Source organism: Trypanosoma rangeli (assembly GCF_003719475.1).
Source record: "Trypanosoma rangeli strain AM80 chromosome Unknown Tra_15.4_contig_00353, whole genome shotgun sequence".
NCBI lineage: Eukaryota > Euglenozoa > Kinetoplastea > Trypanosomatida > Trypanosomatidae > Trypanosoma > Trypanosoma rangeli.
In genome coordinates, this window is record NW_021706096.1 from 1 (window position 1) to 13,465 (window position 13,465).

Genomic DNA, 13,465 nt, shown 5'->3' on the forward strand with positions numbered 1-13,465 from the left:
CTCCCAAAAACTTTTGTTTGCCGTACCCCATTTCCTTCATGTAGCGCTGGCGGTGGTTCAATGCTTCTTGCGGGCAAAGGCGTCGAGTTCCTTCAGTGTCATCGTGCGTCTACGCCGGCGCAACCAACTAACCGTCGCCGCAAGAGCCACCTCATCGCACACGCCGCCGATTCCCCCACCGTGGTTACTGCCGCTGCCGTGGTGGTTGAGGTGACAGCTGTGGCCGCCGCCGTGGCGCCGCATCCAGGCAGCGAAGCGGGCGGGATAGTCGTCGTCCAGGAGCTCCATTTCGGCTGGTACCCGCGTCAGTGGTGTCGCCACGGCCTCACCAACGCGATCACGGGGGAGCAACGTGGAGTGGAGCTCCTCCGGCTCCTCCTCGTCTTCTCTATTGTTGGTGTCACCCTCGGCATCCTCCTCTTCGCCCCACTCCTCCGCATCCTCCGGTTGTCGGCGTTTCACACCAGCGACAGCCGGAGGCGGTGCCGCTCGACGGCCCCAGCGCTGCGCCACGAGGGGAGCAAAGAGAGTGCTACCCGCCAACACATGCAACACGGCCAGCGGCGGTGGGACGCTCGAGAACCATCGAGAGTACTGCAGCAGAAGATCGCGGTGCGCCGCCGCTAACGCCTTCACGCGAAGGATGCGGAGGAGTTCGTACTGCACGCCAATACGCCGGCAGAGCGACTCGCGCAACGCCAGCGTCATCATCTCCATCAGGGACTCCGCAACGCTGGGCCGTGGCTCGGGGCCCTCGACCGCTGCCGCTGACGCGACTGTTGCAGTGGGCCCTGACGTGGTGTCGGTGCCGCCACTTGGTGAGCCGGGGGTCACGCGCCGCTTTTCCGTCAGCATACGGTGCGCCTCGGAGGGGCACACAAGCGACAGGCGATGCGGCTCTCCGACTGGCACAATTCCAATGAGAAACATCTCATCAAGGAGGGAATCACACGATGGCAGCACGTCTACAGCTGCCGCGTCTACAGTGGCGCTGGCTGGGCCCGGCCGAAAGGTAAGCTGTTCAAGCACCACAGCCAGCTCGTAGGTGATCGTCACCAGCCGCGCAAAACACAGTACCCACTCGTCGTTATCGTTTCGCAAGCGTCTCTCCTGTTGTATGCGGCAGAACCGGCGCAGCTGCTCTCGCACAGCCCCAGTCAATGTCGACGGTGGCGTGCGCAACTGCACCATCCCCTGCTGCACGGCCCTTACACACCCCACACCATCGCCGTCGGCGCCATCGCCGACAGTGGCATTCATGTAACGTGCATCACAGTCTATTAAAACCGGCGGCAGGTGGTGGTGGCGCTCCCGCACCACACGCTGCTCCGCCCACAGCCCCTCCGTGTCAGCTGTGTACCCCACACCACCCGTCGACCACTCCACCAACGCACCTGGCAACGCCACGGGGAACGAGTATGGGCAGGAAGCAGGCGACGTGGACCTGCGCAGGGCATTGTGGTGTAACTCTGCGGCGAGAGCAGCAGCGTGCTGCAACGAGGTCACCCTGGCTGTGGCACGTGCGTTGCCCACAGGGGGTGGCCACAGCGTACAGGGCACTACCTGTGACACAAGCCCCATCTGGGCATGTGTGCGCGGTAGCAGTGGGACGAGGTTGCACATCACCGTCTCATCCAAGACGTGAATAGGCACCCTGGATACCATCGACGATTGAGAAATCATTCCACTGCGATTGCCGCCGTTGCCGGCCCTGTTGGCGCTGCGCGCCTCCCCTCTTCGCAGCCATGCCACTTTCGCCGTGGAGGAAAACGCCGATGACGCCAAACCCCGCGTGCTAACACTGTCATTCCCGCAGCATCCCTGCGCATGCGCTGGTTGCCCCTCCTCCTGCTTCACAACCACCTCCGCCTCCCCATCCTCCTCCTTGTTTTCCCGCCGTGGATAGCACACAGGCTGCAGGTGTTCCGCCGAGACGCATGCCACACCCGTCAGCCAAAAGGCTGTGGACGCAGCGGAGGGCAACGAGCGTGCGTCGTCGGGAGAGTTCAGTCTGGGGTATTCGCTACAGTGGCGGTTCGTCATCCCACCCATCATCGCCACCCCCTCCTTTCCTGACTCTCTTCTCCTCGCTTCATGGTTTGTATGGACGTATGTGTGTGTGTGTGTGTGTGTGTGTGTGTGTGTGGTGCAGCAAAGGACATAGCAAACGTAAAAGCAGGAAATACATGAGGCAGACTGCAATACAGCAATCGGGAAAACGTAGAGATGGAGAGGCAGGCCGGTTGAATGCGCCACGTATATTATATATATATATACTCAGTCAGTCACACACCTCCCCTCCGCTTCTGCTCATTCCTCTCGCTTGTGCGGCACGCAGGTGACCGTGACGGACCAAAACGCAACGCCACCGCCATGACGTACCCATCCACCTCTTCACCAAATTTATAAATACACGCCGGGAGGGAGAAGAGAAACATACGGCGATATGGTTTGCTTCCTCCCCCCACCCCTTCTTCCTCCGCATAGGAACAGCAACTATAACTAATAAATAAATGTAAACTTTCCACCACCCCAAATGTTTTACACCTCCGTAACCCCCGAAGTCGTCGCCACATGTGACGCCCTCGGCATCCCCATTGTTCTCGTTCTTGTGTTATTATTATTATGCATCTTCCTCCCCAGTCTTCATTTGTAACCCTTCTGCCTTCCTCGGCCCCACCCCAGCCCACCTTTCCCCCACAGTTACCCATCCCACAACACTCTACGCCCCACATGCACTGCGGCATCTGTCGTCACCTTTTGCCGCCCGGCTTCGCATCAGACAGGGAAGCGGCCTATGCTGGAGGCGACCCGGCACCACTACTACCGCTACTGCTACTACTTCCACTACTACTGTCGTACCCCGGCGAAGATGGCTTGCCAGGACTTCCCCTTCTTGCCTCTGCGCCATACCTATGTCCATAGCGAGTCATGGACTCCTTAAACGACTGCTCCCAGGCGGACTTGAGCTTCTTCTTCTTATCATCCTCCTTCGCGTCCTGCTTCTCATACTGCTTGTATGGAGACTCCTTCGGTGTCTCTTCATAGTGGCTCGCCGGATGCACAGGCGGCCTCCCTTCATTGTCCTCAAACGTGACGCCGTGATTGAATGTGATCTGGCACGGAAGGGGTTCCCCCTTGGGGCGATTTGAGGTCCACAAGTGTCGCCACTCCGTGCGTGCACCGTCTCGCGGCTCCACAAATTCACCCGCCTGCACCAAGTCGTAGCCGGGATCCTCGCTGGGACCTGTCTCCTTCCCGTGTTTAATCTGCTCCCTGAACCGCGCCTTGGCCCGCTCCAGCGCTCCCTTAAAGTCCTGCAGTTGAATCTTTCCAGGGTAGGACCACAGCTCTTGCACCACCTCTGTCCGCTTCACCATCTCCCACTTCTTGTCCTCCTCCTCCTCACTGCAGCGCAGCAGGTGGCTCTGCTTGAAGCCGTAGCCCTCCCCCCGACCATGGTGATCCTGCCTGTTAAGGTAGAGGTGGGAGAAGGGGTAGCGCGGGTAGGCCTCCCACATCCCCGTCGGTCCCATGAAGTCGTAGCGGTGGTACTTGTAGCGGAAGGTGCGATTGTCGTGCTCGTCCACGGTTTCGTCCCACTTAAGAATTTGCTGCGGCGGGCGTGGAAACATCTCCGTCGGGTCGTCCAGATTCTTCGGCTGCCAGTCCTTAATGCGAGACATCTCATCTGCCTCCATGTACTAGTGACCCACAATATCGGAAGCCGTGTTTGCCACGTGTCAGCGGAACGGCGAGGTGTGCTTCGTGTTGTATAGCAGCGGGTCACAGTAGGAGCCGGGCACCATGCCGTACGCAGAGAGCGGGGCAAAGCAGACCTTCTCCAGCAGCTGCTGATGCAAGTAGCCCTCACTGCCGGGGCTCGTCCACTCCTCGTCCCAGGTGTACATCATCCACGCGCGGTGGCATATCTGCCGCCACAGCCGCAGCAGCCGGCCCGGTTTAACGTTTTTAAACGTCGTCGGTGGTGCGTCAGCGTCGTCCTCCTCGGCAGCCAATACACGAAGCAGCGGCGAGGCGCGCAACAGCTATGGACGGCACACCCTCATCATATTGTCCCCCACGCGTCGCCACTCCCTCCCCTGTCTCTCCCTGTCTCTGCTTTTCTCCCGCTCTACCAGCCTCCAGAAGGTTGGCCACTAGCAACTTCCGAAAGAATGCGTTTGCTCCTCTTCGCACAGTCACAGCCCCTATAGCTTTAGTTTCAGCCCCAGAGGGGCACGTTGTGGCGTCCAGCCCAGCGAGGCGTGCCTACGCACGCATACAAGCAGAAAGAGAACAGGGAAGGTGCAAGTGTACGGTTCCCCCAAAGCACACAAACAAAAAAAGAAAAAAAAAGAAAACAATGTGAACGGCCGCCACTCCCGGCACACCCCATGCCATGCCATGTCACTGCAACACAAGTCGCATTCTCCACACGCATCACACGCCGCCCGGTGCAACCACCAAACAAGAACTTAAAAAAAAAAAAAACTACGCCAACAAAGAAAGTTGTGCAGTATCCAGAAGAGCCAACGTCAAACACCCAAGCCGGTGTGACCCCATCAAACGCACGCATGCAAATATGTATTGCCCTCTCCATGGCGCATACACACACAGACGCACAGACGCAAACTAATGGGTGAAACAACGGACACGCATAGTCCTCTTTGTTTTTATTTTTCGTTTCATATTTCCTCATATCTCATATTTTCTCCTTGCCAGCGTTCAACTAGCCGCCCCGCACAACTGTGCTGCTGTGCTGGATACTTCCTCCACAAGGTACTCTGCCACAACACCAAAGACAACCGGAAGCGGAACCTCAGCAGCCGTGGCGAGAGGTGCCGATGTCGCCTTGTCGTCACCGCCACGACTACCTCCTTTTGGCACACTACCAGCCCTAGTTGCAGGAGGAGGACCCAGCTGTAAGATGGCGTGCAACGCGGCGGAGTTTGCCACGCGTCGAAGCTTATCCCGCAGCCACTCTCCCATTTTTTCTACACTGAAGCGGTAGTAATGGTCACCCCCAACCGACTTCACATCGCAGATACGTGAGAGCACCGTGTGAGACTGCATCTCCTCCACCGCAGGGGTCAGCGCAGGGCACTGCGCCAGTGCAACTCTCCAGCCAGGCCATGCCGCTGCACCACCGCCGCGAGACTTGGTCGCGCCCATAATAAGGTCCTCCGCTGAAACAAACATCTCCTTCCTGACGTGAGTAGCAGCCTGACGGAGAACGAAAAAGGTGACGTCAAACGGCGTCACAACAAGAAGCTCCTCGTTAGGCTCCACAGTGTCGTTCACAAACCATGTCTGGCCAAACCCCCCAGGGGGTAGCTGCGCCTGCACCTCATAAAGCACCGCCCGCACCGTGCCATTGTGCACATCCCTCGAGGCACTCTCTGTGTTGGGTGGACAGAGAAAAAGTGCAGGTTCACCGTGGCGCGGGTGCGGCAGACGCACAAAGTTGCAGCCCGGACGAAGTGACACTCCACATGGAGGCGGTGGCGCATCACGCAGCGCAGGTAAGTCATTTACCGCAGGCCTGGGTGAACTGCTAGTCACCCAATGCGCATCATCCGCAGCGGCGTCGGGTGACGGCTGTCCGTGTTCACCCTCCGTGCGTGTACGCTCCGCCTGCGGTGTGCTGCCGCTATTAATATTGCCGTCGTTGCTATTATCATTAATGGCATTGATGGTAGGGGCCGTGGCATCCTTCAGAAGAGTGCGCGGCAGCACCATCATGTGGCTCGAAAGCGCATTGCGTGGAAGCGCGATGGTACGATCGGATGCGTCGTAGTGAGCATTACCCGCCGCCCAGGCCGCAACATTGCTGGGATCGAGTAACACACTCTGGCTTCCCTCCTCATCTAGCTCTAGTCGCCGCCGCGGGGAGTTCCCATCGGAGGAGCAGCAGGACGAAAGATGACTACCGCACTGCAGAACAGTCGCTTCGCCGTCGTGTGTGAGCCTCCCATCGTTGGCGTTGCTGCTCCCGGCGCCTGAAGAGCTCGTCGACCGACACCGCTTGGTGGCCCGCATCGCCCAGTGTGAGAGAGAGCAGTGGCAGCGGCAGCACCCAAACAGGAAAACAAAACAAAAAAAAAAGGTTACCTCGGCGCGCCACACCCCGGATCTCTCCGTCACGTGGATGAGGTGGGAGAAGATGCTGCCGTCTCCTCCCTAGCTGCCCCTAAAATAAATGGCTTTGCCCCGTCTTCCCTGTTGCCGCCCCTTCTTACCCTTTCAATGTGTGCGTTTGTAGCTGGAAAGTGCAACGGCCCACGGCAGAGATGGGAAGGGAGCGGGAGAGAACGAGTAAAAGAGAGAAAGAGAACTGTGATGGGCAGCCAAAAAGAGAAAGGGAAAAGGGCCACACGGCATCCCCATCATTCACCCACCACCCAGCAGCGCAAGGTGTGCCGCGGTGTGGTGGGAGGGCAGAGAAGTGAATGCGGTGGGTTGTTTGACCTCCATCGGGGCAACAAGGAGACAGTGGGAGGGACGGGAAAGATGTGGGTGCGGCGCCCACTAGAGCCGAGCCCATGAAAGTGGAAAACAACAACGTAAGTGCAGGTGTGCCTCCACCACCTCGTCGCGGGAACACGCTTCAACACCGCCAGCATGCAGGCATGCTGCCAAGCCACGCAGAGTTCCCACTCCGCCCCAAAACTCTTTCTTTTCCCCCTGTACTTTGCCTTCTTTTTCCTGTCACGACTCCACACCCGTGCGCGTCTTGTCTTGTTTCGTTTCTTCGTGTGGCACTTTTTATTTTTCCCCCATTCGTTCTTTTTGCCTGCTGTCATCGAAGTGGTGACGTCACACGACCTCCTTCGCTGGCTGCGGGGAAGACGTCAAATTGTCACCGTCAAGCACTTCAGCTCCTGCAAGACTGAGAAAGAGAGGGCGGGGGGTTAGCAGGGGATGCGGAAGGACCATCACCACCCCTCTTCACCCCCCTTTGGAGGAGCGTTAGGCGGCCAAAACCACAAACGCATACGCATAGTCACAAAAAAGCAGCAACCAAAAACAAATGAACAACAACAAGAAAAAAGCATTGGTGAAGGTGCGTGCAATAAATAGATAAACAAAAACTACTCCGTACAAGGAGGAAAGCAAAATCCTTCACCCGTCCACTCAGCTTCGTTCCTCACACAAAGAACTGCATACATATTAATTTCGCCCACACATCCGTTGATAGATGAATTGGGCGGTACAAGAGGCGGAAGGAACCCCCACGCATGGACTCCTTCCGCTGACGCATGCGGTGGGGGTGGGTATGGTGTGTTCCCCCTTTTCACTCCAGCACGTCACACCCCCTTGACATTTTGTGTTTTTTTGTTGTTTTTTTTGTTTTTGTTTTTTATTTTTTGACAAGAAGTGATTGGCCTCATGTACATGCAACGACGACGACGACGGGGGCGGCGGCGGCGGCGGCGGCGGCGTTTATTGGGCCCGTTTCACACACGCACACAGACGCACAGAGGGGGGAGGGAGGGGGGGCGTACGCCCGCCCCCACAAGGCTTACACCGTCTGCTTGCTGCAAAGTACATCCTTCACAAGCTTCATGTTTGCAAGGAACGACCACCAGGGGTGGTTGAACGATGTTGGGGTGATGCCCTCCACCGCGACGTCACTGGCCCAGGCAACGCCGTAGCCAAGAATGGGGGCGCCAACGGCGCACGCCACCGAGCCACGCTTCACCAGCGACAGCAACAGCAGCACGGCGGCAAGCATGGTCCCAGCGACGTGGCCCCGGCGCGTCCATTGATGCATGTGCTTCGAGAGGTAGTAAATGTAGAACTCATTGAAGTTGGAGAATTTGATGTCGAGCCTCAAAGACAGACCAACCATCTTCTCTTTTTGTTTGTTTGATGTTCCCTTTTTTTCTCCTTCTATCACTCTCTGCGGATGCCTGTTGTGAGTGCTATATTGAGTTGTATCACAAGTGGTGTGTGCTGCTGGTCACGTGTGTGAAAAGAGGCGTCCGTGACGTTTGCAGGCAGGCAGGCAAAGAGGCGAAAAGATAACACATCAAGCAGAAACAACAAACATACACCCACGGAAATAAAGAAAGAAGTAAAAAAAAAAAAAAAGTGTCCCCACACACCCACATACATCCATAAATATATAAATATATATATATACGCTATACTTACATACACACAGGCGGCCCTCGCTGCAGGCAGTGAGACAAAACGAGAAGAGGCAGAGAGAAACCGCCTGGTTACATGTCTTCCTCCTCCTCGTGTTTGGTGGAGCAGCAAAAGGGAAGCGGTGCTCTTGTGAACACCGCAAGGGACGCGCAAACCGAAACTTCTCTCCATTACACATGAAATTGGCTGTAAGCAGTCAAGCGAGGGCGGCAGCCAACCGCACGCACAGACACACGCACGCACGCAACAACAAAGAAAAAAGAAAAAAAAAGAAACAAAACAATCCAGCTGCCGCGCTCGTGGTTCCAATCTCACTGGTTTTTATTTCCCTTTTTGCCCTTCTTTGCCGCTTTATCCCTTTCTAGAAGTTGATTTACGGCTGCCTGCGCTTCGGCAATGGCGCCGCGATACTCCTTCCGCTGCATCGCCCACCGCTGACGGTCCTCGTTCACTTCCTGCAGCTGCTGCCGCTTCGCCGCCTCACGCTGGGGGCCGTTGTTCATCATGTCCTCAAGCTGCAGCTTGAGCTTGCGGTGTTCCTCATCAACCTTCTCCCGCATCTCTGCCTCCGCCTCAAGCCGCTCCTTTGCATGTTCCATGTCAACCTCAATCTGTTTCTGTGCCGCCGCCAACTCCTGGTCAAGGCGCTTCTTCTCATTGAGGCAGCGTGCCTCCTGCAGAATGCAGTTTTCAAGTGTATCCTGCAGACTCTGCTCCTTCTTCTCGATATCTGCCCGCTCCTGCTTGAACTGCGCCTCGAGCGCCTCCAGGGCCCGTCCGAGCTCCAGCTTCTTCCGCTGCAGATTCTCTAGCTCTGCGCGGGCCTCGTCTAGCTTGTACATCTGGTAGTGAAGGCGGATGACGTTCTTCTCGAGGCCATCCTTCTCCACATTTCGGTGGGCCTCCCTGTTGCGGGAGGTAATCCTATCAATGCGCAGCACCGCCTGGTGGCCGATGCTGTTCCCGTGCATTCTGCAGCGCAGCAGGTAGCGGTTGCTCTCCAGCAGCGCGGCGAAGGCCCCTGCGGCATCCTCCGAGAAGTGGTTATTGTCAATGTTAAGTCGCTGCAGAGTCCTGTTTTCCACAAGCGCGACACCAAGCGCCACGAGGGCGCGCTCGCCCATCCACGTATTGGACAAATTAAGTGAGATTAACGTCTGATTCGTCTCCAGCATGCTTGCAAAGGCGCATGTGCCCTCGTCTCGTATGACATTGCCCTCCAGAGAGACGTCTTGGAGAAAGATGTGCCGGCAAAGGGCACGGGCCAGCATGACGGCGCCCTCTGACGTGATAGCGTTGCGGTCCAGGTGAAGTGACTGCAACGCGCCGTTCGTGCACAACGCACGGCACAGTGGCACAAGTGCTGCGTCATCCACACCGCAACTGTCTAAGTGCAAACACACCAACAAACGGTCACTGGAAAGCGCAGAAAAGAGTCGCGGTGGAGGCATACTGCAATTTGGCTGCATCAGCGGGTTATTGCTTAATAAAATGGTGTGCAGCCTGGATGGCTGCTGCTCCTTCACACGACGCCACACGAGTTCCCCAAATGCGTCACCCACAGGCCCGGTGAGTTCGTTGCCGGAAAGATCCACAAACGAGAGACTCGTACTTTCCATCGCGGCGTGAATGATACGGAGGGCGGCGTCGGTGGTGAGCCGCACCTCACGCAACTTCAGCGTCGTCAACGTCGTCGATGTACGGATTAACTCCGACAGCACATCAATGGGACGTCTAAAGGAGCCGCCGCTGCCAATGTCGGGGCTCTCAACCGCCCTGCTTCCAGTACCGCTGGCACCAGCTGCAGAGGAGGTGCCGCCGCCAACCCTTTTACTGTTGCCTGTCGTTTGCGTGGGTGATGCCACCTGACTTCGGCGCGCCGTGGAGGATGGCCAAGTAGAATTCCGTGATGGCGGGGTGACTGTAAACTCTGCCGCGCCCGTTACACCGCGGGGCCTGCTGCAGCTCTCTGGGTCGCCAATTGTGCTGCCGCTGAGGTCAAGGTGACGCAGCGTGCGACTCCGCAGACACCCCTCCAAAAGACTCGTGGCACTTGCGGCGTCGATGCGATTGGCGTAGGCGTCGTGTACGGAGGAGCCAAGGATGAGAGTCTGCAGCTTCTTGTGCGTGGCGACGACGTAGCTGAGGGCCTGGATGCCCTGCGGCCCAATGTCATTGGCGCCGAGGTCAAGATAGAGAAGGTTGGGAATGTCACGAAGGAGATGCGCCACCATCTCGCAACCGCTGTCGCGCAGGGTGTTGCTGTGCAGGTCCAGTCGCGCCAGGGGGGAGCGATGCAGCAGCGAGGCGAGGCTTGCGATGACATTGGCGCCCAGACGCTCCTTGCGCAGCACGATCTGACGCTCCCTAAAACCGTGCTCCATCAACTCACGAAAGAGCTTGCGGGAGTCATTGCTGTTCTTCTCCCCTGTATCCTTGAGCCAGGCGAGGTAGAGGTCACCGAAGACCTGCTCCTCCGAGACCCCAACGGAGGCAAACATTGGGGCGCACACAACTATCTAAGCGCACGTGTGTGTGAGTGTCCTCCCGCCTGGGCGTGGCGTGAAAGCTGCGGTGGCAGAAGAAGGGAAATGACGAGCTCCTGAAGCTACCACTGCGTGCAGCGCACCCCACACCCCGACAGCACAAGGGAGAAGGAGAAAAAATCAACTAAACTGCGGTGTGACAAGAAGGGAGAAGAGACACACAACGAAAAAAAAAAAAAAAAAACAAGATGCATGGAGCAAGTGGAGAGAGAGAAGGGAAGAGGCAGACGAAAACAGCAAAGTAAAAAATTGGTACAGGTACAAAATAGGCACGGGTCTCTCTATACGTCCCCCTTCTCCTCCTCAGGTATCAACATCGGCGTCGCCGTCTATCTGTTAACCTCATCGGCTTTCAGACGTTCCCGATCCTGCAGCGAGATCCCAAGCCGGCGCCGCACGTACCGCTCATTTGCTACACCCGTCATCACAATCGTCTGTGACCGGGACGGGCCAAACTGCATGTGCAGATCCGACCGTTGCGAAGAGGGCATGGCGTGCTCCAAGTTCCGCACCTGATCCCGATCGGCCACGCTAACGTCGATAATAGGCGGCAGCGCAATCTCCGTCTCGGGGAGGTCGAGGTACGACCACTGGTCAAGACGGAGGTGCAGCAGCAGAAAGTCGTTGGTGGGGAAGGTGCCAGGCTCAAGGACTTGTTTTTATTCCCCCCACATGACGATGTAGGTGGAGTGGCTGTACACCGTGCCAAAGCCGGAGCGGCGCATCGCCAGCCAAAACATCGCGATGCATGTGAAGCCGCTCCAGAGCGCCAGCATCACAAACTTTCCGCAATGCTTCACATAAACCTGCATTTCCCCCCTCCCCTCCCCTCCCCTCCCCTCCCCTCCCCTCCCCTCTCACACCTCACATCCCCAAACAAGGCCGCCACACTGCCGTCGCCCACGCACCCAGACGCAAACACTACAAAGGAGGCAGAACGGCAATAACAGTAGTATTTTTTTTTCCAAAAAAGGGGGAAGGGCAAAGAATAAAACCGCACAAAAAAAAAATGCCTCGCACCACCACAAGAAGGAAAAAATACGCAAAGGAATGAAAAAAGAGCTACTTTGTTTATTTGTTTGTTGTTGTTGTTGTCACCCCCCCCCCCCCCCGCTCTGATGTCATCTTCAGAATTAACGGCGCTGAAGAGCCGCAGTCGGAGAGCCAGGGGTAAAAGGAGGCCGCGCAGGAGAGTGGTGGCGGCGCCTTTCCGCCTCCCCGACTCCTTTGACAAGAGGAAAAAAACAACAACAAAACAAAAATACACTTGGGAGGAGTGCAGCCCTGCGACTACACCGTCACCGTCCATAAATCCCGCAACGTCACGCCCGTGCGGAGCCGCTCCACGGCAAGACCAATCGAGGGATCGTACTCAGGGCGGCGATCCGCCCCCTTCTGCCCCATATCCGCGTAGTAGGCCGCGAAGGCGTCGTTTTGTACTTGATGTACTACATTTTCACCGTCGAGCTTGCGAGGCTGGGGCAGCACGGGCTTCGCCAGCCCCCCGTCCAACGCACCCGTGCCACTGCCCACATTGTTCAGGCCGCCGTCCTCCGCTGCGCCGGGGTTGGGCTCCTGCAGTGTGACAGCGATACCAAGCACGGGGCGCATGTTCCAGGCCTTCCAGAGCGACACGCATTCCTGAAACAGCTCCCGCAGCCGCTCCACAGGATCCACGCGAAAGCCAAGAAGGCAGCCTCCGGCGTGCGTTGACGTCTCCAGCAGGAGAACAGCGCCGTACTTCGTCGGCCGCAGACGCAGCAAGGTCAGCTGCAGCAACGGAATCGAGATGTTGATGTTCTGAGAGTGCTGGGCAAACCAGACGAAGCGCACATTCGTCGTGACGAAAACCCCGACGACGCCTCTGTCTTCACTCACGTTCGTCACCCCCTCGAGTCGCGTGAAGAGTCGCTCGCCGGGCAGAACGACAATGTCGCCGCCCCGTACAAGCGAGCTGCGCATGCGCAACTCCCGGTACGAACGACTCGAGTCGTATGCCCGCCAGACGACTGGCACAATAAAAAACTGATGCGGCGTCTGCCCCATAAACGTGAAGACAAACTCGTATCGATTCACTCTAAAGCGCGTGTTGATGTACAATGCCTCTGTGGTGGCGCGCGGACGCGTGATCACCTCCTTCACCTCCACGTTCTGGATACCGTAGTAGCCGATGCTGAGGCTCTTGCGCGGGTTCAGCTTGCTCTGCCAGATGCATCGCAGGTTTGTTACGGTGAGCACCCCCTCCTCCCCGCAGTTTCCCCTCGTGTCCTCCACAGGGCGCAGCACGGTGAGGAGCGTCTCCCCGCGCGCCGTCTGCACCGCGAGCTCGTCGTCCGCGATGTTAAAGCGAAACTCGCGGTCAAACCAAAACGTGAAGGCTTTGGCGACGACTGCCTGGATCTCGGTGTTGGAGGAAGACATGTGGAGAGTTTATGCGGCTAGAGTGCGTGGTTTGCCCCCCGTCCGCCCGTGCTTCTGCCCAGAGAGCAATCCCCTTACTGCCGCGTGCCACCGCAGGCGGTACGCGCAAAGACGATGGAATGAAGACCAAGGCCCCTCTACACAACAGTGCGGCGCAACCGCAGCAAGAGAGAGAGAGAGAGAAAGAAAAAAAAAAGGAATAAAACTAGAAAATAAAAGTAAAAAAAAAAAAGAAGGGAGACAAAGACAAGGAGTGTTGAAGACGGCGACAGATATTTATTAATTTACACGCACACATCCACGCGTCCCACTGACGGCGAAGGAGGAGGAGGAGGGGGGGA

General features: G+C 57.3%; 6 protein-coding genes and 2 pseudogenes across 6 annotated transcripts, besides 14 other annotated features; all 8 read right to left on the reverse strand.

Annotated features, from left to right (window-relative positions):
- Positions 1 to 57: 57 nt before the first annotated feature.
- Positions 58 to 2,052, reverse strand: TraAM80_07883 (uncharacterized protein; the record flags this gene model as incomplete). The annotated part of the gene is made up of 1 exon (XM_029384654.1): positions 58 to 2,052. The coding sequence occupies one exon, from the start codon at positions 2,050 to 2,052 to the stop codon at positions 58 to 60; it is 1,995 nt and encodes a 664-aa protein (XP_029235507.1).
- Positions 2,053 to 2,112: 60 nt separating this feature from the next.
- Positions 2,113 to 2,146: a microsatellite.
- A 111-nt stretch (positions 2,147 to 2,257) lies between these two features.
- Positions 2,258 to 2,276: a microsatellite.
- A 519-nt stretch (positions 2,277 to 2,795) lies between these two features.
- TraAM80_07884 (uncharacterized protein) lies at positions 2,796 to 3,701 on the reverse strand (the record flags this gene model as incomplete). The annotated part of the gene is made up of 1 exon (XM_029384655.1): positions 2,796 to 3,701. The coding sequence occupies one exon, from the start codon at positions 3,699 to 3,701 to the stop codon at positions 2,796 to 2,798; it is 906 nt and encodes a 301-aa protein (XP_029235508.1).
- A 637-nt stretch (positions 3,702 to 4,338) lies between these two features.
- Positions 4,339 to 4,367: a sequence feature (A-rich).
- A 361-nt stretch (positions 4,368 to 4,728) lies between these two features.
- Positions 4,729 to 6,042, reverse strand: TraAM80_07885 (uncharacterized protein; the record flags this gene model as incomplete). The annotated part of the gene is made up of 1 exon (XM_029384656.1): positions 4,729 to 6,042. The coding sequence occupies one exon, from the start codon at positions 6,040 to 6,042 to the stop codon at positions 4,729 to 4,731; it is 1,314 nt and encodes a 437-aa protein (XP_029235509.1).
- Positions 6,043 to 6,309: 267 nt separating this feature from the next.
- Positions 6,310 to 6,369: a sequence feature (GA-rich).
- Positions 6,370 to 6,824: 455 nt separating this feature from the next.
- Positions 6,825 to 7,113, reverse strand: TraAM80_07886 (hypothetical protein; annotated as a pseudogene).
- Positions 7,114 to 7,326: 213 nt separating this feature from the next.
- Positions 7,327 to 7,372: a microsatellite.
- A 48-nt stretch (positions 7,373 to 7,420) lies between these two features.
- Positions 7,421 to 7,445: a microsatellite.
- Positions 7,446 to 7,525: 80 nt separating this feature from the next.
- Positions 7,526 to 7,855, reverse strand: TraAM80_07887 (uncharacterized protein; the record flags this gene model as incomplete). Its single annotated transcript, XM_029384657.1, has 1 exon — positions 7,526 to 7,855. The coding sequence occupies one exon, from the start codon at positions 7,853 to 7,855 to the stop codon at positions 7,526 to 7,528; it is 330 nt and encodes a 109-aa protein (XP_029235510.1).
- Positions 7,856 to 8,066: 211 nt separating this feature from the next.
- Positions 8,067 to 8,097: a sequence feature (A-rich).
- An 18-nt stretch (positions 8,098 to 8,115) lies between these two features.
- Positions 8,116 to 8,148: a microsatellite.
- Positions 8,149 to 8,169: a microsatellite.
- A 233-nt stretch (positions 8,170 to 8,402) lies between these two features.
- Positions 8,403 to 8,440: a sequence feature (A-rich).
- A 28-nt stretch (positions 8,441 to 8,468) lies between these two features.
- TraAM80_07888 (uncharacterized protein) lies at positions 8,469 to 10,658 on the reverse strand (the record flags this gene model as incomplete). The annotated part of the gene is made up of 1 exon (XM_029384658.1): positions 8,469 to 10,658. One exon carries the CDS (start codon positions 10,656 to 10,658, stop codon positions 8,469 to 8,471), a length of 2,190 nt encoding a protein of 729 aa, XP_029235511.1.
- Positions 10,659 to 10,869: 211 nt separating this feature from the next.
- Positions 10,870 to 10,890: a microsatellite.
- Positions 10,891 to 11,043: 153 nt separating this feature from the next.
- On the reverse strand, positions 11,044 to 11,539 carry TraAM80_07889 (AF242860 8 AF242860 8 unknown; annotated as a pseudogene).
- A 230-nt stretch (positions 11,540 to 11,769) lies between these two features.
- Positions 11,770 to 11,798: a microsatellite.
- A 195-nt stretch (positions 11,799 to 11,993) lies between these two features.
- TraAM80_07890 (bardet-Biedl syndrome 5 protein) lies at positions 11,994 to 13,124 on the reverse strand (the record flags this gene model as incomplete). The annotated part of the gene is made up of 1 exon (XM_029384659.1): positions 11,994 to 13,124. The coding sequence occupies one exon, from the start codon at positions 13,122 to 13,124 to the stop codon at positions 11,994 to 11,996; it is 1,131 nt and encodes a 376-aa protein (XP_029235512.1).
- A 165-nt stretch (positions 13,125 to 13,289) lies between these two features.
- Positions 13,290 to 13,377: a sequence feature (A-rich).
- Positions 13,291 to 13,375: a sequence feature (GA-rich).
- Positions 13,378 to 13,465: the final 88 nt, after the last annotated feature.